This window comes from Leptodactylus fuscus, chromosome 7 (assembly GCF_031893055.1).
Source record: "Leptodactylus fuscus isolate aLepFus1 chromosome 7, aLepFus1.hap2, whole genome shotgun sequence".
Taxonomy (NCBI): domain Eukaryota; kingdom Metazoa; phylum Chordata; class Amphibia; order Anura; family Leptodactylidae; genus Leptodactylus; species Leptodactylus fuscus.
Genome location: NC_134271.1, coordinates 48,885,124 through 48,912,968, shown reverse-complemented (window position 1 = coordinate 48,912,968; position 27,845 = coordinate 48,885,124). Strand labels below are relative to the sequence as shown.

The 27,845-nt window shown below is 41.3% G+C and overlaps 1 protein-coding gene across 1 annotated transcript; it reads left to right on the top strand.

The window, feature by feature from the left end:
• The first annotated feature begins 413 nt into the window (after nucleotides 1–413).
• TSNAXIP1 (translin associated factor X interacting protein 1) lies at nucleotides 414–27,736 on the top strand. Its single transcript, XM_075281905.1, has 16 exons — nucleotides 414–547; nucleotides 3,088–3,178; nucleotides 4,427–4,539; nucleotides 6,410–6,536; nucleotides 8,149–8,242; nucleotides 9,314–9,510; nucleotides 12,087–12,222; nucleotides 14,000–14,169; nucleotides 15,215–15,374; nucleotides 16,402–16,532; nucleotides 17,541–17,669; nucleotides 19,160–19,318; nucleotides 21,003–21,112; nucleotides 22,712–22,835; nucleotides 25,522–25,625; nucleotides 27,478–27,736. The coding sequence occupies exons 1-16, from the start codon at nucleotides 525–527 to the stop codon at nucleotides 27,680–27,682; spliced, it is 2,073 nt and encodes a 690-aa protein (XP_075138006.1). The 5' UTR covers nucleotides 414–524; the 3' UTR covers nucleotides 27,683–27,736.
• The last annotated feature ends 109 nt before the right edge of the window (nucleotides 27,737–27,845 follow it).

The following is a 27,845-nucleotide window of genomic DNA, read 5'->3' as shown; positions in this document are numbered from 1 at the left end:
GATGGCTTATTGCTCGGATAGACCATCGCTGTATCATCAGAGGGGGTTTGACGTTTGGGACCACCACAAACACTGAAACTAAAGGGACTGTTTCTCTGTTTGATGGCGCATCCTAGCTACATACCATGTCTTCATGAATAACCCTATAATGTATCATGTATATATGAATGGACGTTGAGTCCATTCTCCTCATTTTCTCTTAAAAACAACATTGAAAATAAAGGACGTTTCAGCAAAACCGACATTATTTTAGCTTCACTAAAAATGTGTAATGCATTGGGAGTACTTAAGCCTGACCTATTCTTTGTAGATATAATCTTGAATAATCCGTCAGTGACCTACAATCCATCTGTCAGTAGAAAGGAGACATGGGGAAAAAGACAGATTTCTACATTTCAGCTTCCTGGTTTAGGGAGAAAAACAGTGGAATGAATGTCCGATAAGTGTTCCTATTAGCTATGTGAGCGGGATAGGGACACGGAATAAGTGACGGGATCTCACCGCTCAGCACCTAATGATATTACATGATATTTGCTGCATTTACAAGGTGAACTTTATTTTCTTTCGTCTTAATATTTTTATTATTTGGCAGGTCATATACCGTATAAGAAAGAGGGCAGAAACTTGTATTAACGTGTTCACATTTGTTATTGATGCATTTAACAAAAATATTTACCCAAATATTTATATTATATATTTGTACATTGGGTAACATATGATGCTACAGTGCTGGAAGCTGAGATGCCATTTTAGTCTTAAAGGGATTCTACCATTAAAGCAACTTTTTTTCTAATTACCACGTCGGAATAGCCTTAAGAAAGGCTATTCGTCTCCTACCTTTAGATGTGGTCTCTGTCGCGCCGTTCCTTAGAAATACCGGTACTTACCGGTATGCTAATGAGGTCTCGGCAGCAATGAGGGCGTCCTTCTTCTTCATCTGCCTCCTCCCCTTGTCTGTCGTCTTCTTTCTTCGTCAAGTCTGACGACTGCGCAGTCGGCTCTTGCAGCGAGACCCTGTTAGAGCCGACTGCGCATGCCGGCCGGCGGCCATATTTCTAAGGCTGCAATTGCACGCATGCGCAGTACGCTCCTCACATCTTCGCCAAACAGAGTGTACTGTGCATGCTCAGTAAGGTCCGTACAGCCCTCTGACGCCTGGATGAGTTCACTCGCGCAAGCACATGGCTTGTATTTCTACGCTCATACTTCATCATGAATAAATATATTTTCAATATTTTGTTTCCATTTTTTTATATTTTACATATCATTAATATGTCTATCGATCACGTGAATTCCATAATTCCACTAATTTTCTTTCTTAGTTTCTCAATGTCAATGTTGAGTGCCATGTGGTGCATTGGAGAGGTAGGGAGGCAGGGAGTCGTGTTTTAGCCGAGCCAAGCATGCATGTGTATGAGGGAGTAGACAAGATAGCTATCAGTCAATGAGTGTTTGCCCAAAAATATCACATGGCTTGGCCATCTTTAGCTGTACACATAAACTTTTTATTAATTTAAGGCTAAGGCCCCATGTAGCTAGCCACAGCCAAAACCTGCTGCGGAAAAACACAGCGGTGGAACGCATAGTGTCTTTTTCTGCAGCGCTTTTCATAGAAAGTCTGCAGAGTTTTCCTCTACTGACTTTCTTTGCCTATTAGAGGGCATTCACACAGAGGAAGTTGGCGCTGAATCTGGCACGATAACTTACAGCAGAATCAGTGCTGAAAAAAAGCCTCCCATTGACTTCAATAGGTTTGGTTTTCCACGCGGATCCCATTGAAGTCAATGGGAGTCTTTTTTTTTTCAGCGATGATTCTGCCGCGAGTTATTGTGCCAGAATCAGCACCAACTTCCTCTGTGTGAATTCCCCCTTATATTTATATGGAAAACAACAATGTTTCCATAGAAATAATTGACATGCTTTGATTTACAAAAATGCAACAGTTTTTGAAATCGCAACATGTCCGCTGTGGATATTTTTCTGCGATGTGTGTATGGGATTAGCCAGAATCCCATCCACTTTGCAGATTCTGTAAAATGCGGTGTGTTTTCCACTGCGTTTTTGCCTCAGCCAAATTGCGGCGTGTGTATGTGTGTGTGTCGCTCTACAGCTGGGGATTCCACCAAGCAGGGAATCTCCTCTGGTTGACAGTGTCTCTGGTCACATGGAGGGACCAGGAGGTGAAACCTAATGAATCTGCTCACTGGCATCATGATAGAGCCAGGGAAGAACGCAATAGGACACGTGGGGGTTAATCCTGGTCCTTTTTGGACAGCTAAAAACTTTGACTAAAACCAAATTTCAATTATTTTCCATCCATGTCATTCTGTCTCACATTGTCATTGGCTAAATGATGTCACTAACTGTATGCTATCCAATCATTATTGCGTGGCTATATAAGTGGGGGCTGTGCCACTGTATTGTTATGGGGACATTATGGCTTGTACTATTTTAATGGCTCGCAGAACTTTTGTTATGCCACTGGCAACACAATGATTTCCACGATAAGCCGCACAGCTACTAACTGAGTTCTTAGCTCCAAATCACATTAAGGTGCTGCTGGAGCAATACCAGGGGTATGTCAGGGCTCGTTCAGATCTGCGCCCGGGGTCTCCGTTATGCAGGTGTCCGTTTCCTAAACGAAACCGGCCAGGAAACGGAAACCTGCGGGCATTCATCAAATGAATGGGTTTGAAAAGTGTCCGGCAGTAAGCCTTGGGGAGCATTTTATGCTCTCCGGCGAAACCGTTTTTTTTAACCAGACACAAAGTTGGAAAAAACGGCTTTGCCACGGAGAGCATAAAACGCTCACCGGCGCTCACTGCCGCTTACGGTCTGACAGGTTTCTGATAACGGAGACCCGAACACTGGTGTGCACCCATGGTCAGCCATATGAAGTAATATTCCAGTGTTCAAGTAATATACCAATGTGACTTCTTCCTTGTCCTTAGTTTGCTGTAAACTTGGCTCCTAGAAATAACAGTTGCTACAGGTAGCTGCTTCTCCCTTGCCGCCTGTGCAATGTGGTAGATTGGCATACATTAGACTTTATTCATTACAGTAATTTATACCTTTATTTTTTTAAAGGCTGCAGTTTCCTACAATTTCCAGGTCAAGAAGTGATGAAGGTGGAGATATACATAATATATATTCTTTAGTCCATCCCAAGGTAAATGCAGTAAGCACAATTCGTAATTGTTACATTGCAAGGAGTAACCTATAGATGTAGCCATCGACAACATATCTGCGGGCACGCAATAACCTTTGCAATAGTGCACCTTCAGCATCAGTCCTTCTCCCCCTGTAGGAGCTGACACTTTACATCAAAGCGCTGCATTTGGGGAGATGGAGAATAAGGTTATTGTGTAGTCTTTGGCTACTTTATATTACAGTGCAAACCAAGGTCACGTGAGTTAAATTACGTGACCCTTGTTTACTTAGTGCAGGGACGCTGGAGTCCCCATGCTAGGAATGATTACCGGCCGATGACCGTGAGTTGTGCAACTTGTGTACCCTGTAATAAATAGATGGCACCCCCAATAGCCATTTCAACACTGAGGAACGAGCTGCATGTCAGTATAGTATTCAAATTGATGGAAGTGCTCAATGCTCCATATGGGGTTACCCAATTAACCCTGAATGCCAAGAGTCCTATTTCCCTGATGGTGTCCCTGCCTTGGGGATACCCACAGTCAAATCATGAGATTTGACTTGAGAAGGACTTCTTGGAAGGGATTAATTGCCGTCAAGTTCTATCCATGACTAACCCTTTCTAGTGCAGGGACTCCTTTGTTTATTACTATGTCTATAAAATCACTGCTGAATATGTTGGTTCTATACAAATAAGATAAATAAATAAATAGACTCATTACACTGCCCTAGAGGGCAGCAAGCAGAGGCATTGTTTTCCTAATTTCATCCTGGAAAACAGATTAGCATATTTCCCATAATCCCCCAGTGGAGCAAAAATGACTTTGTAAGTCTCCACACACCTGCAAAGACTCTCTCCTCAATGAGTGATATCCCCAGAATCAAAAATCCATGAAAAGAAGCTTGGCCTCAGGGTAGATGTCTACTGTAGATGTTCATCTTCATCAGACAATGAGCAAAACTAGACTTCTCAATAGACTCTGGCAGCGGTAGCCAGGGCTAAACTTGGGGGGTGTAACTATTTACTAAAGAGGCAAACAGAGGGGAAAGGAATTGTGCAGTACTGGATGTGGGTGCAGACTCTGCATGACTAGGAATGGAGAGAAAGAGAGAAGGTAAGTGTCTCTTACATATAAATCTTTATTTTATTTGTAGCACCACGTAGATGTGTTGAATGAGCACTAAACAATTTCCATTTTTTTCTTGTAAATCTATTCCATTTTTGTAGCAATAAACCTTTTTATGAGGCATTTTTATTATGTTTTTACATGTACAGAGTCTTGTAAATTCAGCAATTGGTAATCTTTCTACCTGGCCAGCATATGGAGCAGGACAAACCTTCATTCCAAAGCACAAACCGTGTTCGGAATCTGATATCCGCAGCACCAGGTAAGTTTTATGCATTGGGAATGCGTTAATGGGATTGTCCATGGAGTTAAATTTACCTGCCTTTCTGCGACGGTTTTTTCATGCTGGGCTTGGGGGTTCTGGACTTGTTCCAACCCTGAGTGATTTGATTGGAACCAGCCCCTTAAAGGGGCTCTATAATTGGGAAAAGTCATTTTTAACTAAGCACATACTTGCATAGCCTTTAGAAAGGCTATTTCACACATACTTTTTGTATGTAAATTGCCTCAGTAGTTTTTGAATGAGCCGGTTTTCATTCATATGCTAATCAGCCTCCAGCGAGCAGCAGAAGTGTCTGTGAGCACTGTCTGCTATTCTCTGATGTGTGTGTGTGTGTGTGTGTGTGTGTACAGCATAGGCGGCTGCTGCTGAGGACTCATCTCTATGTTCTCACAAATATAGCAGAGAGTAGTAGAGGGTGCTCACAGACACTTCCAGGGTGCACTCTGGAGGCTAATTAGCATATGTATAAAAACTGGCTCATTCAAAAACTACTGAGGCGATTTACATACAAAAGGTATGTGTGGAATAGACTTTCTAATGGCTACGCAAGTATGTGCTTAGCTAAAAATGACTTTTACCAATGATGGAGCACATTAAACATGGGTTGCTTTGCCCTCTCCCTCCTCTGATCTCACAGGTAGTTACCTATGCTATGGGGGCAGGCTGACTAATAAAGTCCAACCCTTGGGAACCTACACCAAAGCTAAGTGAAGGGGCTGCAATACAATGCACAGTGATCCATCCAGATTGACCACTGTGCCTTTGTCATATAGTGAGGGCCAATCCTAAAGGGAGGCATCTATTTTTTTTTTTTAGTCCTAGAAAACTCCTTTAATGATCAGTCAGTCTTTCAGATTATACTTTAGGTTTACCACATTTTTTTCATCTTTTTCCATTTATTCTGGATTATAGATCATCTGTTCATGAGAAACAAACTGTAATATTAAATCATATATGACGCATTACATTTTACCATAGATACGCTGTTTCTCATGCCTATGTTATCATATATTCATACACATAAGTGAGAGGGTCATATGTCAATGAACAAAATGAAGTAGGCATTGGTGCCAGTGCATTTGAGGATGACTGACCTATGATGGAACTGACTGAAATGCATATCCGCAAACTTGTGTTATTTGATCAGATCAGAGGACCCCCTGATTACCCCTTTTTGTGCTGTGTAAACCCCTGTTTATGGTGCTAAATGGGAAAGTCTAAGGGAGCTCCCTAAGTAACTTAGATGCGATATGGTGCCCGGAGCAGAGAAGCTCATGTAGTGAGAGGTGATCAGTTATTGCAGCTTTGATCTCCTCTTTCCAAACTTAGTCTTGGTTTGGGGCCTACTCGTGGCTTCCCGGTGGGTAATTCTGACCTTGCTTGTGTAGCGGATTCACCCTCTCTCCCGGTAGAGCTGACATTTTTTTTTCTTCTAATGACCTGCATGCATGCTAATTCCAACCGTGGCACTCACTTAATGATGTATTGGGATTAGTTTTGATGTAGGTGCTTTTTAAGAACCGTTTTAAAGCAAGGTTAAGTTTACAACTTATCATTGATCCACAGGATAAGTAATGAGAGTTTATTGGGGGATCGACTACTGGGACCCTCACACTTAATAAAAATTGTATCCCTTGTATTGATGTCTAAACAAAGTGGGGTTGCTGAAGAGAGGCAAAATCTCTGCTGTCTCTGGTCGTACCATAGAGGTGAATTTACCTGGTGTGGGCCAGTGTGACCACTCCTCCCTTAAGATGAGGATACAAGAGAACTCCATCTTGTGATTGGTGGTGATCTTTTTTTGTCTTGTTGATATTTTTTTTTGTTATTCTATTCTCCTATTTACCAGGTCAGGCAAGGAAAATGCCAGTACTGTGTCTAAGCCACGATATCTGGAAAAACTTGAGTCCTACTTAAGAAGAGAATTGCAATCTCTTGATTCAGCCAAAGTAATTTCTCAAGAACTAAGGCTACAGGTTGGTACCGATGTCAGAAAAGCTATAATTGACAGTGTCGTTTAATCCAATAGACACTGCAATCTATGGATGTCACCAAAGTAAGGTAGGGTATGAAAGTACAGTACAAGTATACTATTAAAAAAACCTTCCTAGTGGCTACCAGCATGGATGGTAGGAAGCAATGTCACACATTGTAATCCCATGGTGTTAAAAGGTAGACGAAACAATTCAGTACCAAGGTTATCTACAACACGACTGGGCTAACTATTTCAGCATCGCTACCAGTCCCACTCATTCTTTGTCTGATGACTCTTGCCTTGGCTATATTGCTGTTTTCCATGAGCGTTTGTGATTTCTGCTTTATGTGCAAACCTATGTAGGGCCAGCATAGGGTAGAGGGGCAGACACTGCTTAGGGGTTTGAGTCCACATTTTATTTTAAGTGACAGTATAAATGCTGCCGGGTTCCATTGACTAAGACCTTATTCACACATCCATATCTAGTTTTTGCTGTGGGTAAACAGTTCTTCTTTAGATTTCAGCCTGTGATTTCCATCTGTCATTCCTATTTTTTTATTTTTTTTTAATATGTTGTCTTTGGTTTTATGAAATGTTGACTTAACTGTATTTTGGCCAAAAAAACGGACAAAATAGGACTCTCTTTTGTTACTGAATTTTAAATTTTTTTTGGAACCGCAGTCTATGAAAAATAAATCTATGTTCTGAATAGATATATAGAAATGAATAAGTCCATGTGCTGTCCTTGGGAAAACACTGACAGAGCTCATATGAAAATCACTGATGTGTGAATAAGCCTTTTAGCAGATAAGTCCTACTTCTCCCTACCCACACACAGTGACATCTCTTCTTTTATGAAATCTGTCAATAATGCAACATTTATGCCAACTGAAAACCTATCACAAAATTGCACTTTATAATGTGTCCGACTGATTTGGAGTAGTGTTGCGTGTTTTTACAACATGAGGTATTGCATTGTGTGGTATACTGTATATTGACCCTGATGCAGTATTGTCTCATTAATTTCAGGTAGGTATTAGAGATGAGCGAGTAGTATTCGATCAAATACCTCGCTCCCATAGGAATGCGTGTAAGCGGTCGAACACCAAGGGGTTAAGTGCATCAAATATTCTCTGCGCTTAACCCCTTGGTGTTCGGCCGCTTACACGCATTGCTATGGGAGTGAGGTATTTGATCGAATACTACTCGCTCATCTCTAGTAGGTATATAAAGAACTTAGGAACAAGCAAACTTATGCCAATGTTTGGCTAAGGGATGAAGCTATAGCAATCGTACTAGACTCTGGGGCGCCCCAAAGGTCCTTCTGTCACATGAAATAACTACTAATATGTCACAATTCTAATTGTCATAAGGCAGATAAGAGCTCCATTATAGATTCTGCATTGGGGCTCAGAAGCTTCAGTGTACGCCTCTGGTTTGGCTTCTTTCAGAATTTTGTAGTGTAAGTATGTTTAACTTTCTGTGTTCTAGATGTAACACCCAGATTTCCCAATTTCTGGCACCATAAACACAGGCACGGTATTCATGTTTGAATGAGGCCTTTCTGTGTAGGTCAAGAGAGGTAGAATGTCATCTTATGTTTTCTCTTTTAGCCTTACAGAGATGTCTTTGATTATTTTATGGAGGATTTTAAGACGTACAAGCCATTGCTCTGTGCTATTAAAAATGAGTATGAAGTCACTCTCGGTGAGTATATTCATTTTTATCCTTGAGTATATAATGTGGATATTCAGAATAAAATATTTCGTTTCTGTACAATAACTTGCTGCACAAAAAAAAATCTCCTATGTCGGGAGATACTTGTGTATTTTATTCCAGGATTCAGGGATCTTATGTTTTTTTCAAAGATAAGCTGCTAGTTGGAAGGAAAGCAAATGAGTCCTTGAACTGTGTGGTCATGTAATAGCCATTTCCCTATCCCTCCTTTCAGGGTCCCATGAAAATCATCCCTCAGAGTCACTTAACGTGTATATAAACTTTAAAACTTTTTTTTATGTCATAAATTAAAAGTACAGGTGAAGATAAATTTTATAATACTTACTAAAGAGAAGTGCTTGGTCCTTCAAATATTTTCTTCCTCTTGTCTTTCCTGTTTACACTGTTTGCGTTCACTGATTCTGATGTTTACCATAGAAGTCCCCTACACAGACAAATTGGTTTACAATGAAGTCTATGGAGAGGTGATGAAGAGGAGCATTAGACAGAAAAACACCTAATATTCTAGTTTTGTTGTAAATTGTCAGTGTATAGTGAGAAGGAGTGTTGTCATGTCTTTGTCTGCAGGAACTCAATGTTCCTTTCTCCATAGACTTCTGTTATCTGACATTTAAAGATGTACAAATTTGATATGTGGCAGAAGGAGAAAAGTAAGTGAAGAAAAAGGCACTTTTCTTTATCTAAATAGTACAAAGTTTACTATCATAATCTGCACTATTGATTTTAAAGTTCAGGTACACTTTGACTAATATTTCTATGCCTAAAAAAACAAAAACAGAGAAAACAACAATCCATTTATAGGACTAAAGTGGATCTATTCTCACCACTTCTGATATGTCTGTTATATTACATACTCATAAGTGCCATGAAATAACAATTGTAAAGTATCTTTACTTAGAAAGTTCTGAATAAATTGACACTGGGTGTTACCATACCTCATGTGAAAGGAGTATGCAGAGATGCAGCCCCACTGGAAACCTATGATGGATGACAGCAACAGACCTCTACAACGGTAGCCTTAATATAGTCTGTATTTTACAGCTTACCAAAGAGAACAAATCCGATCACTGGAGCCCCTGAAGGCGATGATTGTTTCCATATCTGAACGCTGTGACAAGAAGATTCAAGAAATTTTTGAAAAAGAAAGGCTCGAAGTAAAAACTCTGAAAATGGAAAAACACAATCTGTTGAAAGTGATTGATATATTGAAAGAAGAGAAAATCTCTTTACAAGCTCAGGTAATATTAGTTTGCCTCTTCAATAACAGGAAGTTTCCGCTTATTGTGAGTCTCAGTTATCAGGGTGAGCCTTCAAGATTTTTTTTTTTTAATGTAGATTGTGAGCCCCATATAGGGATCACAATGTACATTGTTTTGTTTTTTTCCTATCAGTATGTCTTTTGTGGAATGGAAGGAAATCCACGCAAACACAGAGAAACATACAAACTCCTTGCAGATGTTGTTCCTGTCGGGATTCGAACCCAGAACTCCAGCGCTGCAATGCTGCTAGCCACTGAGCGACCGTGTTGCCCTTTAGCCTTCAAGATTTTAGGATACTTTGATATAGGTGGTGGAATTGGATGGAAAATTCTTAAATCTGTTTAAAATAAAAAGTGCACTACTTTTATCCCATGGACCAGGCCTAGTGTTGAAGCTTAGCCCCATTAAAATGGATGAAATAAATTTAAAGTGTAACTAAATATTCGGACAACTTTAGATTTTTTGGCAGTGTTTGTATTATTAATACATTTTGTGATGTACTTTATTAACAATTTATGGCTCCTTTCTGTGAAATCCTGCACTTCTTTATTCTTCCCCTTGCTTTTCTATTGAGAACTGTTCCCTTGTTACTTACTGTGTATGGTGTACAGGTTTGTGTGTAATACAGAGAAAATGGGGCTGGGGTGGGTCTCTTCAAACAGTTATATCTAGGGTATGATAAAAATGAGAGACTTGCTTCTGATGTCGTATGAAAGAGAAGATTCAGTTCAATCTGTACGGTACTATTATATCATTGGTTAAAAACACGGTCTGAACTGGGATATATACACACTCAATTATATATATATATATATATATATATATATATATATATATATATATATATGCAGCTGCATATAAATATCCCAATCCCAACTTTGTTTAGGAGAAACAATATGTGTATATGTTTTTTTTTTCTCAAATTCCATGGTAATTCTATTTCCCCCCACATGCCCAGTGCAGACTCTGAAGCCCAGTACTCCTGTGGCGTTTTGATCTAATTGGGCCTGTGCGGACTAGCGATCCTGTGCAGTGGATCTTTAGGGATGCCAAGGAGTCCCAGCACACGTTGTGCTGCGATCAGCGTATTTTACACTACACAAGGTTATGCCTTTTTAGCATAATTTGGTTTTAAAGGGGTTGTCCCACGTCGCATACTCACTAGTCTTCGTTGCTGTAAATTCTTCTTTCTTCCGGCTTTGTTGCGTCATTGGTGGGCGGGGTTACATATGCAAAGCCAAGCGGTGAGATGCCGCTGGCCCTGCGTGCACGTTCATAGACCAGTCTAGCCTTCACAATGCGAATACAGACCCGGCATCCGCCTCTCTCTATTACAGCGGATGCCGGGTCTGTATTCGCATTGTGAAGGCTAGACTGGTCTATGAGCGTGCACGCAGGGCCAGCGGCATCTCGCCGCTTGGCTTTGCATATGTGAATACAGACCCGGCATCCGCTGTAATAGAGAGGCGGATGCCGGGGAGTGTAGACGCCGGCACAGATGCACAGACGCCGGCACAGATGCCTGCAACATCGCTATGCTCCTGCCCTGCATGAAGCCAGCAGCGGCAGAAGCGATGCTGTTATTCCGCTCCTCCGCCCCCCTCCCGGAATAGCAGCATCGCTCCTGCCACTGCTGGCTTCATGCAGGGCAGGAGCATAGCGATGTTGCAGGCATCTGTGCTGGCGTCTAACCGTCCTCGGAATCCGCCTCTCAATTACAGCGGATGCCGGGTCTGTATTGGCAGCCCCTTACCCCCAAAGGGTAAACTACCCCCCCCCCCTCCAGGCTCGCTCCCGTGCACATAGCCCCTCCTCCCTCCCCTCTCAGAGCAGCAGATAAATCACTTGACTTATGAGCAGATAAGTCAAGGGATGTGTAAAAAAAAATGAATGAAGTAAGATAGTGGACAAACAAAGCAGTTTTGCTGAAGCAGTGTATTTAGGAAAAGTCTTACATTCACATTAACAAGCAGTATAGATAGGATCCTTGTGATGGGACAACCCCTTTAATGTTATGTTATGAGTCTTTCTCTTGGTTTATGGGGTAGCAGTGGTATTGGAGATTATGGGATTGTGTTAACAAGCTCATGTTAGTGTCCTTATGTACCATCATATTTACAGATGTGTTTTGTTCACTATTGAACTTCATGTACATATGATTGTTTATACGGTTACTGGATTCTTATTCTGTGGGGACTGTAGTAGGTGTGACAACTTGATTTGCCCTCCCCTCTCCGGGGTGGCTCCTCCACCTCTACAGGTACTTATGTCAGTGTCTCTTGTTACTTGTGCTATACACACTTGAAAAAGAGGGATCAGTTACCCTGAATTGCATTGTGTAAATTATCCATCTTTGCATGGAGTAAAGAGTTATTTTGAAGGTTATCCTCGATTTGCGCGATCATTCATCTTCTGGTCCATTTGCTGATATACCATAGAGAATAACCTAGTACAGCTTAGCCAGTGTGATAGGATGCCACAAATAATACATTTGTATGTACTGGGAACTGCTGTGTACCCTGATATAATAGTGATGACAATGTAATTATCTACAGGTCACCAAGCTGCAAGAAGAGATGGAAAAGGTATACCTAATGTATAGGAATGAGTGTGATGCTCGCAAACTTCTTATTTCTGATATAAATGAGCTGAAGCATCAACAAGAAGACCTTAGGCTATTCCAAGATCATAGTAAGTTATTGATTTGTACAATAACAATATTTGGGTCGCTAGTTAATCTCTAATACATTTTATAATTGGAATTACAATTTAAAGGGATTCTATCATTGACTCTAGTGATTTTTAACTAAGCATATATTTGCATAGCCTTTAGATAGACTATTCCAGACATACAGTTAGGGCCAGAAATATTTGGACAGTGACACAAGTTTTGTTATTTTAGCTGTTTACTAAAACATGTTCAGAAATACAATTATATATATAATATGGGCTGAAAGTGCACACTCCCAGCTGCAATATGAGAGTTTCCACATCCAAATCGGAGAAAGGGTTTAGGAATCATAGCTCTGTAATGCATAGCCTCCTCTTTTTCAAGGGACCAAAAGTAATTGGACAATGGACTCTAAGGGCTGCAATTAACTCTGAAGGCGTCTCCCTCATAAACCTGTAATCAATGAAGTAGTTAAAAGGTCTGGGGTTGATTCCAGGTGTGTGGTTTTGCATTTGGAAGCTGTTGCTGTGACCAGACAACATGCGGTCAAAGGAACTCTCAATTGAGGTGAAGCAGAACATCCTGAGGCTGAAAAATAGAAAAAATCCATCAGAGAGATAGCAGACATGCTTGGAGTAGCAAAATCAACAGTCGGGTACATTCTAAGAAAAAAGGAATTGACTGGTGAGCTTGGGAACTCAAAAAGGCCTGGGCGTCCACGGATGACAACAGTGGTGGATGATCGCCGCATACTTTCTTTGGTCAAGAAGAACCCGTTCACAACATCAAGCGGACGGCGCTTCATAGTACAGATGGACAATGACCCCAAGCATACAGCCAAAGCTACCCAGGAGTTCATGAGTGCAAAAAAGTGGAACATTCTGCAATGGCCAAGTCAATCACCAGATCTTAACCCAATTGAGCATGCATTTCACTTGCTCAAATCCAGACTTAAGACGGAAAGACCCACAAACAAGCAAGACCTGAAGGCTGCGGCTGTAAAGGCTTGGCAAAGCATTAAGAAGGAGGAAACCCAGCGTTTGGTGATGTCCATGGGTTCCAGACTTAAGGCAGTGATTGCCTCCAAAGGATTCGCAACAAAATATTGAAAATAAAAATATTTTGTTTGGGTTATGTTTATTTGTCCAATTACTTTTGAGCTCCTAAAATGTGGAGTGTTTGTAAAGAAATGTGTACAATTCCTACATTTTCTATCAGATATTTCTGTTCAACCCTTCAAATTAAACGTTACAATCTGCACTTGAATTCTGTTGTAGAGGTTTCATTTCAAAACCAATTTGGTGGCATGCAGAGCCCAACTCGCGAAAATTGTGTCACTGTCCAAATATTTCTGGCCCTAAGTGTACCTTTTGTTTAGTAATCCTCTCACCCATTTTTGAATTAGCCCAATTTTATTGATATGCAAATTAACCAGCACAGTGCACTCTGGAAGTTCACTGAGCACTGTGTGATGTGTGTAAACAGGGGGAGGTCAGAGCCAGGGAAGGCTGCTTCTGCTGCTGCTTCTGACTCATCAGCCTTCCCTGATGAGTCATCCATTTTCCCCACAAATCCTTATGTGACACTGTGAAAACATGACTACAGTGGGAAGGGGTTAAGGCAATCCTGGAGCTTCGGGGGCCACAAATGCCAAATCTTTTAACACCCCCCTGTTTATCATGTGGGCAGGCGGACTGGCTTTCTGTAGAAGTTCTTAATGATCTTGATTTGTACTCCATATAGTTATGTGATACGTAGCAACTCATTTGTTTCAATTGTCACTTTTTGATGTTGCAGAGGAGGAGGGGGAAGATCCAGTGACTTTAGCTGTGGCATTAAGAGTGGCTCGCGATGATCTCACAAAAACTCAAGTTCTACTCAACACATTACAAGCTGACTATGGAGATGTAGTTCCCAGAAGAGACTTTGAGAATCAGGAAAAAGAATTGGCTGCGTGTGTAGAGAAGGCAAGTCTATACATATGTATAATGTATTGTATTCCTGAATTTTCTTTTTGTTTTGTTACATTCCGTTAATTTCAAGGTTTTCATTATAAGGTAAATGTATACAGAAATTTGAAAAGCTCACACACTGTGGATCTACTTCTTCAGGTTGTCAGCAGTCTGGCATATGGTAAAGGTGCAGGGGGCGTTTGTAGGACTACAAGTAACAGCATACATAGGAAGAATTTCATCAATCCAGCACCATTAGGGTTTATGTTTTCCTGGATATAAAAAACATGCAAAAATAAAAACAACATAAAAGTAAAGCCCTACGTGTCGCCGAAAAAAGACGCAGAAACAGCACACACAAAAAAATACGAAAATGTGTCTGGTCCTGAACCACAAATTGTCCCAGTACTGAAGTGGTTAATAAATACATTTTAAAAATTTCCAATACATTCCTTATAAAAGAGTCATTTCTGTCAGGAGGAGGATGGATAGTAATTCTTAGTAACCTAGCTGTATTGTGAAAAAGCCAATCTTTCTACAGTGCAGATGTCTCTCCTCATAAATCCATAGTGCAGGAGAAAGTTTGCGCCTTAAATTTTTGGGGTTGTCTCATGAAGACATCCTCTGTCGATTTTTTCCTGTTATGACAAATGGATGTCATAGCTTCCCACATTGCATCCATTTGTTACATGGTCAGTGTGTAATACCACATTTCACCTGTAGTGGCCACTGAAAGGAAAATGCTTAGCTGTCTATAACTTTTCAAGCTGCAAAAGCAGCTATTCAATATGACAGTTACAAGTGACTCCGTTATGAAAGGAGTTGTCTGTGACATTTGGATAAATAGAGGAATTAAAAGTATCTTTAATCTAGTGTTATCTATTTTAGTAATGTACATAATAATACCCCTGACTCACTATACTTATCAACAACTTTACTGCATCTGTAAAGTACAAGCATCTGCCATCTACATGTAGGATCTGTGGTTTTGGCTAAATATATATATATATATATATATATATATATATATATATATTTTTTTTTTTTTTTATTGTTGCAGTTGGAAGTTCTTCAGAAGGATATCTCCCAATTAGAAACCGAACACAAGTCACTTCTAGAGATCAACCAACAAATCGTGCAGGAACGTGATTCTTTCTCCAAGGAGGTGGATGACCTTCAGAGAAGCAGAGCCCCTACACCAATATGGGAGAAATGTGTGGGTATGTACAGTATACCCTTTGTATCTTCCAGTTCAGGATATATTCAATTTACATATGTATTTTTACTTTAATTAAAAAAGAGAATGTTAAAGGACGCAACATATTTCTATTAAGTACCAAACTAGACTGTCCTGAAAGGGGTTGTCCAAAATATACACTTTTTAGCAAGAAGGCCATGGTGGATGTAAAAAAAAAACAACTACTTGCCTGTCCCTGATGCTCCGGTTCTCCCACTGCGGTCTGGCGTTGCTGCTCCCAGGGTCTTTGACCTCAGCGGTCACGTGAGGTGAGGACTTCCATCAGAGTTGCCGCTGGTCCAGACAGCGTTGAGGGAACGCTGAGCACAGGGGTTTTTTTTGTTGTTGTTTTTATTTTTTAAATGGCTTCCCCAGCCTCCTTGCTCATATCTGTATATCCTGGGCATACTCTTTAACAGAGGAACTTGCTCCTAGTACCACCTTTTGTAAGGTAGCACCCTATAAATGAATGTATTGTTTTTCATAAACTTAATGAAAAATAATTTTCCATGAACATCATTGCATAATCTGGGACCAGTAGATAAGACAGTATAACTCCTCCAAAAGGAAGATGTTCCCACCCGCAGACTGCTCTGTAGAGGTTATTGCCTCACATTAGTGCAAAGCAGAGTTCATGCAGGTTAATACTGGATAGTCTAGAGCTATTTCACCTTTTCAAGTGGCATATTTGAATGGTTTTGTAAAATATTTTTGTTTTATTTTAGGCAAACTATTTCTTTCAATTCTTTATTTATACAGTTTTCACAAACACAGCAATACCGTAGAAAAGTCTTTGAGAGACAGGTGTCTGACCTAACAGGATGCTGTAGGATTTGCATTGTTTTGTCAATTACACTTACAATCCCCAACACAAATTTTCAGATTTGGAGCACCTTGCTTAACATGGAATGGTTTACTTTTGTTGGTGGAATTCCTCTTAAAAGTAATATATAGAAATGCATTTATGTGTGCTCGTACTTACGGTTTATAATTTGGTGTCCTTTCTGCAGATATCTTACCTGAAGTCTTTCAACAAAGGTCAGAGTTATCTGAAGGAAAGAGTACCGAGAAGCTGGTGGACATGTTACTGACGGAACTGGGCAGAAAAATTCTTAAAGAAAAAGATGTCTTTCCTGGCATGGTATGAATATATGGCATATAACAAATGATAGATGATGCTTTAAGATGCCCAGCATGGTATTCTCCTTATATAACAGTGCTGTGAATATGTCCAGTTTACATGAGCTGATAGTTCCTAGGACTAGTAGTTCCCAATAATCATTGACCCATCCTAAGTTTCTGTTTACACCAGTATCACGGCTGGTATCGCCAGCTACGACAGATCAGTTGTGTATTGAACACTAATAGATCCCTTTAACTGAATACCAAGTTACATACCTGTCTATAGGTATTGTATTGCACCTCTATACAGCTTGTGAGCTTTAGTCTTCTATTATCTTAAAGAGGTCGGCCAAATTATTTCTTTATGGCTGCTGATGGGACCAATAACATAGAAAAAACATTACAGATCCTCATCAGCAGGATTGGTCTCCTGCATACAGGCCCCCGAGCTGGTGTCAGCAGTGATGTCCTATTTGTGCTCGGTGACTACTGCAGGTTGCAGGCCTCAGCGGTGTCCTCCTCACAAATGGCACATGACTGCTGTGACATGCTTTATGTGCCAGATGACCATTGCAGCCAGTCATTGGCCATAACAGTGATCTCTTCACAAACAGACAGGGGAGTCTGTAAATAGCTGACCAGATCTGCTGCCTCTGGTAATGGAGGACAGGAAGAGGAAAGGTTTTTTTTTTGTTTTTTTTTAATGTTGTTGCTCCCATCAGCAGCCCTCTTTCAGTTAGGGTTGTGGAGATGGAGTGGGAAAAACAGTTATCAACACCAATTCCTGCTTCAAAATAATTATTTTAAATATTATACAATTATTGATATTATATTATTTCTTAGATTCATGATTTGTTACATATTTACTTTCATAGGAAGTCAATCACTAGTTTTTTGTTTTTTTATGAATTACTTTACTGCTTCGGTGTCAGAGTTGGTGTGTTGGCCAACTGACTCCACAATCCTGGCTACAGCATAATAAAACAAATAGGACAGCCCCATTAACTATGGGAACCATTCATTCTAGGGAGTTGGAGATAATGTTCCCCTCCATCTGCGCCATGAAGGACCAGTGAAAAACCTACGATTAAGCCTAAAAGAAGTGTATGGTATGGTAAAAGAAATTTTGAAAGAGAAATTTGCCATCGACCAGCAGGTAAGATTTCTACTATTGCATACCGAGTGATTCATTATGGTGATGTTTTTGCACTTTGCATATGATCAGATATTCACACGATACATTAGAAGCACCTCAGTGCCCAACACTGTTGAATATCAGGAACCCCACTCACATATCATTTGTATTATTGATTCCCACATAATGGGCTTAGGGCAGGTTCACATCTACATCTGGTCTCCGCTTTGTGGGTTTCCGTCTTCTGCCAACAGGAGACGGAAACCTGGCAGTCAGTGTCCACCTGTGAGCGCGTCTTCTGGTCTCCGCGGCGAAACCGTTTTTTTTTTTTTTTTGTCCGACTTTGTGTCCGGTTAAAAAAAAAAACGGTTTCGCCGCGGAGAGGCAGAAGACGCTCACAGGCGGACAGTTTGCAAACCCATTCAAATAAATGGGTTTGAAAACTGACTGCGGGTTTCCGTCTCCTGTCCAGTTTCTCGGGCAAAAGACGGAAACCTGAGAGCGGAGACTGGGCACAGATGTTAACCCGCCCTTAAATGAATGTTCTGGGCATGAAGTTTTAATGCTCTATGCTAAGGAGAGGTTATCAGTATCAGATTGGTGTAGGTCCGACAACCAAACCAATCACCTGTTTTCAGCAGATGAAATGCAGAGAATGGAGCAGGAAGCAGATAGCTCAGGTTTTTTGTGTAGTGGCTGAACAAAATCATTACAGGTTAGGTCTCATTCAAGTGAGTACAGTAACCTAGTTTGGCCACTACAAAGGGATTGGTGCTGTCTGCTCTATTCTTTGCTGAGAACAGCTGATCGATGATAGTTGTCGGACCACCACTTATCTAATATTGATAACCTACCCTTTGCATAGGCAATTAATTCTTTTAGCCCAGAAACCGCTTTCAACTAAGGGCCCTTGTAGCGGGCCACAGCAAAATCTATATTATATTATATTTATATTCAGAAATAAATAGCACAGGCATAAAATAAGAAACTTTCCAATATATATTATTAAAGAAATATATTGCCTTCTCCATTTTTAAAGCTGAGTTACTTTCTATGGAGAATCAACTGATAAAATTAAGCTGTCCATGCCCCCGTGGTTTATCATCCCTGAGTCCAGAGACACCACTACGCAGCTTTCCTGAAATCCCAGCATGCACCATGGTGATTGTTTTGACACTCTCCAGCTGTTTTAGGGTGTAAATTCCTGGTAACTGGGTCCTAGCTGAAACTTTTTTGAAACATCCACTGGATGTATCTCATAAATGTCACATGTGGGTCCCATCTTTATACTGTATATCCGCTGCTTGGATGTAGCAGCTGGGGTCCCCCTAACTTAGTGAGGCAAGGGTTTGGGGGGGGGAAACCCAGTTCTGGAGATGTTCCAGAGGAGGGGACCAACAACTATCAAATTATGGCATATCCTTTGGATAGAACATGTATGTCTTTGATAGGAAACGTTTTACAGATTGTACAGCTATAACACAGTGTATTATTTATCCGGCTTGTCCTAGAAGGGTAGACGGTCATCCCTGTCCGAGTTTATGATAAACTATCTACAGAAGAAGTTCGGAGAAGCCTCATATGAATGGTCATATACTTTACATGAGATGTGCCGAATCTGTCTGATAAATGAGCAGATTCATTCATTTTACAGAGTCCTTATGGATCAAGTGAGTAGAATTTAGATACCAGACTATTTTTGAGTATTGTTTCTCAATTTCTATGGGCACAATTGAATAAATAATCCGAAAATGTCAAATAATGTAAAAACTTGATACTTCCCATATAAGTTCATCACAGTTTTCTAGATCTCTGCTTGCTGTCATCCATACTGCTTACTGGATAAAATGGCAGGTTACTTATTGTGCTATCCATATGGGATAAATACAGTTATTTTTATGGTTCAGACAATGTTGGTGATATAGAGTGAGGGCTGTGATTTCAGTAGGCTCCTGTCTGTCATAGAAGCTGGTGGTGATAGTGATAAAGGCGGTATGCTACGTACGCGCCACCGTGCTTTAGGGGCTTCAGTCACAAATGACCGCGGTAAATAAACAGTTAATTGCATGGATTTGGATAGACAAAACTCTCAGTATCTATCAGATGAGGTTTGTCATTTGGAATATTTATATTCCTGAAGAGAGGTCCTCCTTAGGCTGGGGCCCCGTGTGGCGTAAATGCCACTGTTTGGCCGCAGTGTTTTAGTCACTGCAAATGACAGTGAATCCCATCCACACCTTGCAAAAAGAAACGCACTGCAATTTCCAAAACTGTTGTGATTTTGGCAATCACAACATGTCAGTTATACCTACGGAAATGCCGACAGTTTCCCTATAGGTATAATTGAAACAAAGTCCGCAGAGGTTTCTTCTGTGGAATTTCTGTGTGTAAAAAGCGCCACGGGAAAAAACAGTGATCCGTTTCCACCGTGGTTTTTCCCACAGTGCTTTTTTGCTGTGGGATGCCATGTAGGGCCTTATAGTCTTAAAGAGGACCTTTCACCACTTTTGGGCACAGGCAGTGTTATATACTGCCGGAAAGCTGACAGTGCGCTGAGTTCAGCGCACTGTCGGCTTTCCCGATCCGTGCCCGGTGTAAAGAGCTTACGGTGCCGGTACCGTAGTGCTCTATGGTCAGAAGGGCGTTTCTGACCATTAGCCAGGAACGTCCTTCTGCCTCGCGGCGCCTATCGCGCTGTACTGTGGAGCGGGGAGGAACGCCCCCTTCCTCTGCTCACACAGCTTGTCCGTAGACGAGTATTATCAGGAGAGGGAGGGGGCGTTCCTTTCCGCTCCACAGCACAGCGCGATAGGCGCCGCGAGGCAGAAGGACGTTCCTGGCTAATGGTCAGAAACGCCCTTCTGACCATAGAGCACTACGGTACCGGCACCGTAAGCTCTTTACACCGGGCACGGATCGGAAAAGCCGACAGTGCGCTGAACTCAGCGCACTGTCAGCTTTCCGGCAGTATATAACACTGCATGTGCCCAAAAGTGGTGAAAGGTCCTCTTTAAATGGTATTACTGTCTAGTTATTCTGAAGACAGATGCGCATGGTCCATAGTGAAGACTTAGCAAGTCCTGACTGCTACATACTGGCCACAGTATGAAGTGCTACTAGGTGACAATACAGCCATAATATTACATCGAATGTATTCCTAAAATATCTTCATTAAAAAAAGTTATATAAAATTAGTTAGATAACTCTATGGGTACCCTAGTCCAACTCCACCCAGCTGAACAAGTATATGTACGAGGCCTAAAACTTTCCATTTTATGATCGCACATTACAACGCTGCAGATGCTAGATGTGTGGCTACAGCATGCACACTAACAGGGAAGGTGTATCTTACAGATGGATGAAGATTTGTATTATGACTTGTTCCATGTGCATACTCACCTTCTGAAGGAGCTTACCACTGCAGAGAACACAAATGCTGGTTCAATGACACGCGAGCAGTTCAGGTATGGTGTTTGCATGCTTTCTATCCCCTGCATATATTGAAAAAGGATCTTCTATCACTTCTGCCAAGCCCAGCTCTATACATCATTCAGTAGGCGCTGCGCTTCTGGTTCTGGTACAGTTGGAATTTTTTCTCTAGCCTCCACTATTCCAGACAAACAGGTTCAGTTTTGTTTTTTGCCTGATATGATACATAGGTTCAAATATGCAAAAAGAATAAGCAGGGCACTCACTGAGGTACTTTGTTAAAAGTTATAGTCCTTTATTTCATCCTTCTTAAAACAGATTGCAGAGGAAAAGCAACACTTCCAAGCTACTTTTTAACAAAGTACCTCGGTGAGTGCCCTGCTTATTCTTTTTGCATATTTGTATTCCTGTGTATATATTTTTTGAGGCAGAGAGCACCATCTGGTTGGCGATAGCCAAGAATAATGAAAGTATATGGTACATCCAGCACCTGACTTTTCCATTTGGACACAATTTATAACGGGCGGTGTAGGCTGTAATTCAGACGTGGTGCCGCTCATGAGTTTTTTTCTTCTTTTGGACAGTGCTACATAGGTTCTGTACTGTCAGGTGGACCGTGTTTGACCCCTGACACTGCCCACCTGACAGTAGACAACCATGAGCATCATGTCAGGCAACAAAACAAACTGCATTTATTGCTCAGAAATGGTGGGGGCTACAGAAGGAATTCCAACTGTGTTGGAATCAGAGGAGCGGCGGCTATTAATAGATGGTAATAAGTGGAGTTGGTGAATGTTTGAAAAGTCCTCTTTAAAGCTGGGGCCCCATGTGGTGTAAACGTCGCGATTTGCCCGTGGCAGAAACGCCACAGAAAAAATCATGGCATTTTACAGTCAGAGCAAAGTGGATGGGATTCTAGCAAATCCCATGCCCACTTAGCGATTATAAATCATGCTGCGGTTTTGGAAATCGCAGCATGTCCATTATACCTACAGAAACACCAGTTTCTTTATAGGTATAATTGAAACAGTTCGCAGAGGAAAGCCCCTGTGAACTTTCGGCCTAAAGTGCTACGGGAAGAAACGCGTTTCCGCCACAGTTTTTCTTGCAGCGCTTTCTTGCTGAGGGACGCCTAGTGGGGCTTTAAACTAAAGCTCTGTGCTCAGTCTCAGCTGCTTCCTGCCAGAGGAGAACCATGTACTGCAGTTTGGATACCTGGAGGTCTCAGAGGTCAGACCCCCTAACCATCCATAGCGATGGGTTACTACTTAACCTAGAAATCAAGGTTAACCCAAAACATGGGATAATTCTGCTTACGCTTTGTAGGATTTTTTTTTTTTTGCAGGTCTTAAAACTGTTTTGTAAAAATCCAGCACAACAAGAAGGATATTTATTTTCTGATCTACGTTTTCATGGGCACTCACACAACCAACAAAATCATACATGCATAGTATCCTATGGTGTAGACATGTCTGGGATCACCCAGGCCTTCATTAGGGTATAGCACCTTCATGATCTAATAAATGTCATTTGTATCAGCATGCACTGCCTCTGATACCCAGCAGGGGGAGCATCAGGCAGCGCTGATGTCGCAGACCATTTTCCAGTTCAGTTTTGTTTTTTTCTTTGCACAGACTCCACCTTAGAAAAGCCTTTCCTTCGAAAACTCCAGATGAGATTCAGGAACTTTTGGACATTGCAGATTCCCAGCTGAAGCCAGAGGATGAAAATATTCATTACAAGTCTTTATTCAACGAGGTGAAGTTCAAATTTCACTTTTTTTTTTTTTTACTTGGACATTATTACAGTTATGGATTACTTAATAAAATATTAGGCAGATTAATATACCTGGTAGGTTGTATGGGGCAAATACCGCAGTACTATATGTGTCATTCTAGAGCATTTGTTCTCAACCTTTCTAATGCCGTGACCCCGCAATACAGTTCCTCATGTTGCAGTGACCCCATTCAGGTTGGAACACGCATCCAGAATGGCGTGCGTTCCAGCTGAATAGCACTGCTGCAGATAGTAGCGCGGCTTCTCAGTGGCTAAAGCCATCGGAAATATGTATTTTCTGATGGCTTTAGGCATACCTCCCAACTTTTGAAGATTAGAAAGAGGGAAAAAATATGGCAGCCATCTCCCATCTCTGCCCAGAGCTTCATGTCCCTCCATCTCTGTCCTCAGTGTCATGCTGTACCCCCCCTTCATCTGCCCACAGTTTCAAGTCCCCCCATCTCTTCCCCCAGTTTCGTGTCCCCATCTGTTCCCCGGTTTCATGTTCCCCCATCTCTGCCCACAGTTTCATGTCCCTCCATCTCTGCCCACAGTGCCATGCCGTCCCCCCCCTTCATCTGCCCCTTCATTATGTTCCACCTTAATATTTAAAACAAAAAGTGTCTCGCTCACTCATATAGTTGTAGCCGCGCTGTGACATCATCACATCGCAGCTACACATACAGAAGCCGCAGCACAGCGTTAAAGCAGGAGCTGGCTGTGTCAGCTCCTGCTTTAATCGCCTGTGTTTTCAACTCATCGGCTTCCTCCGGGCGCCGATCAGTTGAAACCGGGACATACCTCCCACTGACCGGGACGGTTGGGAGGTATGTGGCGACCCCTGTGTTTTGGTCATTCGACCCCTGCCGGGGTCGCGACCCACAGGTTGAGAACCGCTGTTCTAGAGGATAAATAAGGGTGTTCTATACCTCCTGAGGCCTCTTTCAGTCCATTGTTTTGAGCCAAGTGCCCACACAGACTCTGATTGTATTCAGGTTCTTAGATCAGTTTGCAGATTTCTGAGGCACAAGGCTGACAAGGGACTTTATACGGGGTCATTAAACTGCAGTCCGTATACTTTCCGGACTCTTTCTATAGTCAACAAAAAACACCACAAATAAATCATTATATCAGTAATTGGGTCAATGCACCAGAGTTCATGTTTTCTGTTCTATTTAGTTTTGGAACAAGTTATTTAATAGACATGTGGTGGATTGTTTGGTTATGACTGATACTAGCTTACAGGGGTTGTGCCATTAAGGACACGTATCCCCTGTCCTGTGGATAGGGAATAAGTGTCCAATTGCTGGGTGCGCCTGCAATCAGGAGGACGGGACCAAAATTCCCCCTAAAGCTTCCTTGTTGAGTCAGTGCACTTGTGTGATTGGCGATTCATTCATTGCTATGGGGCTGCCAGGACTGTCATAGCCAACAGCACCCACAGCATCATAGAAGTGAATGGAGCGCCACTCACGCAAGCAAACAGGTCCTCCATTCACAAGGAGGCTTAAGGGGGACTTTTGTTCTTCCGTTCCCCTGATCACTGAGGGATCTTAGGGACAGGCCCCCAGTGATCAGACACGTATTTCCTATGTGCAGGAAAGGTGATAAGTAACCTTAATGACGTAACCCCTTTAAAGGGGCTTTTCCCATGAAAGCAAGTTATACCTTACTTTTGTCCCCCTTGCTGAATGGAGCGATGGTCTGTCAGCAAGCGCAGTGGTCCATGCAATGGGAGCACCAGGGTTAGCCGAGCACCATTCTCCTGATCAGTCTGACTCCCACTGGTCTCAGTACATGCAGACAGTTCTAGTTTGGCAAAAGCTGCTCCAATGTGAAATGATGTGAAGGGAAATTTTAGAAAATATATGGTTAGTATATGTATAAGATAATCCTTTAATAGTCCAACAGTGTGGAAATTTCAGTATGTTACAGCAGCATAGTAATACAGATACAGGATAATACACAGTAATATATTACAGACGTACACACATATGCTGAGAAGATATACTAGGAATCCATAGCAGCTAAGGAACGGAAGAGAAAGAAGGAAGACTTCATAATCATTAGTTTTCTGTGTGGGGTGATAAGCCCTTCCCAGTGTTCTGGTGCACCTCAGGTCCCTGCAGACACAGAAATGTAACCATTCAGCTGATCGTCGGCCATATAGGTGACCTGCTACAGCCAGTGACTGACAGGCTGGTCACATTTCTGTATCGACAAGGACCCGGAAGTACAGAGATGAGTAGGAGACCTTAAAAGTGTTTAGACGTCGGTAAGATAAGCATCACTTTAGTTTAGAGTGCTTTAGGTGGCCAAGGAACCACAAGTTTTACTGATATAAATATATCAGATTATTATTTATTTAAAAAAATAAGCTTTATTAGATAAACGTGCCAAAACAGAGTTAGTATACATACATTTAGTATTGTCAAGACCGCTCTAGCTGTTTGTTTTTTTCCAAAAATGAAAATTTTAAATTATCCCCTAAATGTTTATGTACCATAACAAAGTAACCTGACCCCCAGCCATCATACACAAAAAATAAAAGGAATGTCCAATATTTGTTCTGTTTCTCAAAGCCAAAATTGGCCTAGACCTCAAGATGTTAACATATGTACATAATGTATGTATATTGTAAAAGTCGTGCTTTTTATTTTTCAAATAGGATGAAGAGGGGAATCCATGTCGTTTTATTCTGACACTCAGAAACCAATTTTCTGCTGAGAGAAAACAATATCTGAAAGAGTTGAGAAGTAAACTTGGGAACAAGTAAGTGATTAAGCATGTGGATTCCTTTAAGGACATGGCAGTATATTCTGTCATTGCAGCTGTTTGAGGACTTGGTTTTTGCAAAATGAGTTGTATTTTCAAATGGGTGACTATAACTTATTGACCAAGTTTGACTAACGTTTTGGGGTGGATAAAAGAAAAAAAAAATACACCGATTCTTGTACACTATTTTTAATTTGAAATTTTGCCCTATTCACTATATGATATAAATAAGAGGTTACCTTTGCAGGTTACCATTCTGCAGAATGAATTGTCCTTTTATTGTTACCATTCTCCAATTAATTAGTTTTATAGTATGGGTCATTACTGATGCGGTGTAGCAGTAAGGCAGGGTTCACACTACCTTTGTTAATCTCCATTTCTGTCTTCTGTCATAAGATGACAACAACGGACTTTAAACTGTTGCATATTAATTCAGTCATGTTTATTTACTTTTGTAATGGAAGATGAAGTCGTGCATTCAGGGCTTTATCTTCCGTTGCAAAGTTACGCAAACATGGCGGAAGCTTCCATCATGTTGTTTTTAGAGATGAGCGAATAGTATTCGATCGAATACTCGTATCGATTGAATACCATGCAGGAAAATTCCATTGAATTCAAATCAAAAACCTCCTCGTGCTCCTCGTCCTGCTACTTCCTGAACTTGGAGGATCCAATGTGTTGAACTTTGGTTTCCATGGAAACCATAACAACATTCCCGTTTTTTTCCCATAGACTATAATGGTATTTGATATTCGATCGAATACTACTCGCTCATCTCTAGTTGTTTTCATTAGTGTCAATGGGAACAGATACAGAATCAGTCTATGCCCGCTCTCTGCAACAGTTTAATGTCATCGTATGACTGAAGACAGCAACGGACATTAGTAACGGTAGTCCGAACACCCCCTAAGGTGCGGGAATGGGTTAATCCAGCACATACCACATCCTGTTATTAGCAGAATATCACATAGACATGAAATATTAATATAAACCTTTCCTGCCAAGTCTGTTTTAGTAAATATTCTCCACAAATAAAATTTGGAGAAAAAGTTAGACGTTTCACCTAATGACATCAATGAATAGTACAGACGATTGTAAGAGACTTTAGGGTATAATCTCTTACCCTTTCCTCTGTTAAAGTGGCTTTCACTGTGAGACTGCTCTGTCCATCATGAGACAGACTGTAGGTCACATGACTAGGAGGACTCATCTCTGTACAAGTCTATAGAGAGGTGAAACGACACCACTTTACTCACATTTGTACAGGTTAGGGCTCGTTCACATCTGCGCCCGGTCTCCGTTCATACAGGTTTGCGTTTCCTGCACAAAACAGAGCAGGAGACTGAAACCTGCAGGTCTCTTTCAAACCAATTCATTTGAATGGGATTGGAAAGTGTCCGGCCGTGAGCGCCGGTGTTTTATGCTCTCCGCGGCGAAACCGGGTTTTTTAAACCGGACATATAGTTGGATATGCAGTACTCTGTGTCCGGTTTAAAAAAAAAACGGTTTCGCCGCAGAGAGCATAAAACGCTCACCGGTGCTCACGGCCGGACATGGCATGACAGGTTTCCCGTCTTCTGCATGCAGAAGACGTAAACCTGAGAACGGAGTCCGGGCGCTAGTGTGAACCCAGCGTTAGCCGTGTCTCTCACCTGCATTTTACATGAACCTGGAAACATACAGATAAGGCTAAGTTGACATTTGCACAGTCTTTTGGGTGGAGTTGGATCTGGCGCAGATGTAAAATCATCCTAACAGTAGCGTGCATCTATGGCAGAACTAAAAAGTCTGTAAGAAGTTATTGAAGAATATACATAGTATTTATATACATATCTTATTTTTATTTTAGTAATGTTACACCTAAAGAACTTAAAGCTGCGTTTCAGTCTGTGGATCCTGCCATTGATGACAAGACATTAGAAAGATATCTAGCTCGAGTTTTTCAAGTGGCCAAGGATCAACTTGAAGTGACAAAGCCGATGTCCCTTAAACAACTATTTCAGAACTTGGAGGGAGTAAACATAAGGAAAACTGGATCTGGAGTCCAAGTGTAAAGAAGGTTTTGGAACTTATCTGAGGACATCACTAAGATGGAGGTCTTTAACTTGAGCTCTTACATTATTACAATTCTTAACAAGGCAGTGGGAGGCTAGGGAATGTGTTCAGCAAAATATCCAATATACAAGAAATATTAAAGGAACTTCTAGGATTTACCAC

Coding starts and splice junctions, on each gene's coding strand:
- TSNAXIP1 (XM_075281905.1), top strand. CDS start 525: ATGATATTTGCTGCATTTACAAG. Junction 3,179..4,426: donor TCCATCCCAAGGTAAATGCA/GTAAGCACAATT, acceptor TTACATGTACAG/AGTCTTGTAAATTCAGCAAT. Junction 4,540..6,409: donor TCTGATATCCGCAGCACCAG/GTAAGTTTTATG, acceptor CCTATTTACCAG/GTCAGGCAAGGAAAATGCCA.